This window comes from Monopterus albus, unplaced genomic scaffold (genome assembly GCF_001952655.1).
Source record: "Monopterus albus unplaced genomic scaffold, M_albus_1.0 scaffold96.1, whole genome shotgun sequence".
In the NCBI taxonomy this organism is placed as follows: domain Eukaryota; kingdom Metazoa; phylum Chordata; class Actinopteri; order Synbranchiformes; family Synbranchidae; genus Monopterus; species Monopterus albus.
In genome coordinates, this window is record NW_018127976.1 from 1,535,686 (window position 1) to 1,537,793 (window position 2,108).

General features: G+C 41.6%; 1 protein-coding gene across 2 annotated transcripts in view; it reads right to left on the reverse strand.

The window, feature by feature from the left end:
• Window positions 1-378: 378 nt before the first annotated feature.
• The window catches only part of ca10a (carbonic anhydrase Xa), a 514,312-nt gene continuing 512,582 nt past the window's right edge, over window positions 379-2,108 (reverse strand). The window contains exon 10 of one of the 2 annotated variants that reach the window (XM_020608877.1): window positions 379-2,074. In XM_020608877.1, coding sequence (XP_020464533.1) covers window positions 2,052-2,074 — 23 coding nt within the window. In that variant the 3' untranslated portion in view covers window positions 379-2,051. The remainder of the gene's footprint in view (window positions 2,075-2,108) is intronic. The other variant, XM_020608878.1, reaches the window with a different exon arrangement.

The following is a 2,108-nucleotide window of genomic DNA, read 5'->3' on the forward strand; positions in this document are numbered from 1 at the left end:
GGAGGAGCTCAGAGTAGAACCGCTGCTCCTCCACATCGAGAGGAGCCAGCTGAGGTGGCTCGGGCATCTGTTTCGGATGCCTCCTGGGCGCCTTCCTAGGAAGGTGTTCCAGGCATGTCCCACCGGGAGGAGGCCCCGGGGAAGACCCAGGACACGCTGGAGGGACTATGTCTCTCGGCTGGCCTGGGAACGCCTCGGCATTTTCCCGGAGGAGCTGGAGGAAGTGTCTGGGGAGAGGGAGGTCTGGGCATCTTTGCTTAGACTGCTGCCCCCGTGACCCGGCCCCGGATAAGCGGAAGAAAATGGATGGATGGAAATAAAAGCTTAAATAAATCTTTTTCTCTAATATTATTCTGACATTTCAAATTCAAGTCATGATCCTAGTAACTGACCAAATACAGGGAATGTTTATAGGATTGTGAAAAATTGAATTTAAATATATTTGGCTAAGGTGTATGTAAACTTCTGACTTCAGTTGTATTTATCACTAAGTTTTGCGTTGACTGCAATCATCCATTAAAAATAACTGTCGCTTTGATATTTTTTGACAGCGGATCAGTTTTAAATATTGCAACAGAACAAGAAGGAGGAGCCATAACGAGCCATGTCTGGGACAGGCTGTTGTTGTGGGGAAACTCCTTATACCTTATTCAGCATATAATCATACTGCATTTGTCCACAGAAGGAATGAAAAGGGCCATATTTTGACATGAGCCACCCATTTACCCTACATTAGATAACCACATCATAAACCAGTTGTTTGGTCCTGAGGAAGTTTTTTTTTTGAAATTCCTGTAGAGAGAACAACATTGTGAGGCAGATTCAAGTGGATTGGAACCATGTTGTTAGGCATGAGAGAGAGGCTCAGGGCAGGAGGCTCCTCTCATTTTGGTCCTAAGAAGACCATTGATGTGTTTTAAAAGATGATGAGTTACAGTAACCCTGACAGAGCTTCCTCTGTAACACTGAAATGGCAACACTGCATCTGTATCAGCAGAAGACAATCCCATGCCATTCAGACCTCTCTCTGTGCTTTCTCTGTGATGCTGGTGTCATTGAGAAAGCCTGTGTGGGGTAATATTGACATTTAATATGGAACAGTACAAAACAGGTAGAGGTACAATAAGGCAGATCCTCATATAGTGAAGCATTTTCCAAAGTGAACTTTCAGACACATTTATTGGGCTGATAACATTACTCAAACACAGTGAATGACCATTGTAAACAAACAAACAAAAAAAATAAAAACAGAAAAAAGGCATCAGTTCAGACTAAGAACTGCTCCAGAATTCAAAGTGCGCCAAGCTTTTTAACATTCTGAACTTTATCTTTTCAAAAAATCCTCTTAATATATCTTTTGAATATTAATTCTTTTATTTTCTTTACATGTTCATTTTTCTGCAGTATTGATAATAATAATATGTACAAATGAGGCCAAGACACTGGTTACTTGTCTTCCATGACGTGACTAATTTTGAAAATTGATAAGATAAGGCTGTGGTCCCTCTTTTTGTTTTTCTGATTGCATGCCTTGTGGTGACTGTAATGAAACGGCTGGATGAGTCGTGTGGAGCACTTTGTCTTGACCAGCAGGGTGGGGGCATTGACTTAGTCCTTGAATTTTCCCACTGATAGCAACATCTTTATGTACAAAGACATTAAAGTCCCAAAGTTGTCCTATTAGTTGGGAGGCTATCAAATAAAATGCTTCCATAATTGTTTTTAAGTTTGTTTCCAAGTGTCTTTTTTCCTCCCAAAAAAGTATTTGTATCAAAATGTCTGTAGAGATATAATTATACGAAGGGGGTTGAGGGGGGACATGTCAGCATGTGTTAGATTGAGGGTTTAAACACTTCTCAACTTTGCTCACAGTGCAAAGTTCCTTAATTCAGATAATGTCCGGTGTTGTTTGTCTTTATACAATGCCATGAAATAATCTTAGATGAGATGCAGTCTCCAGCCTGGGTTCACATCTTTTCCTCCTCCCCCTCACCTTGTCCTGCACCCGCTTCCCATCTCTGACATGCATCTCCATGCTCTTCCAAGGGAGGCTACTTTAGCAACCACTCATTCACTGGAAGAAAGAAGAAGGACAGGAGTGAGGATAT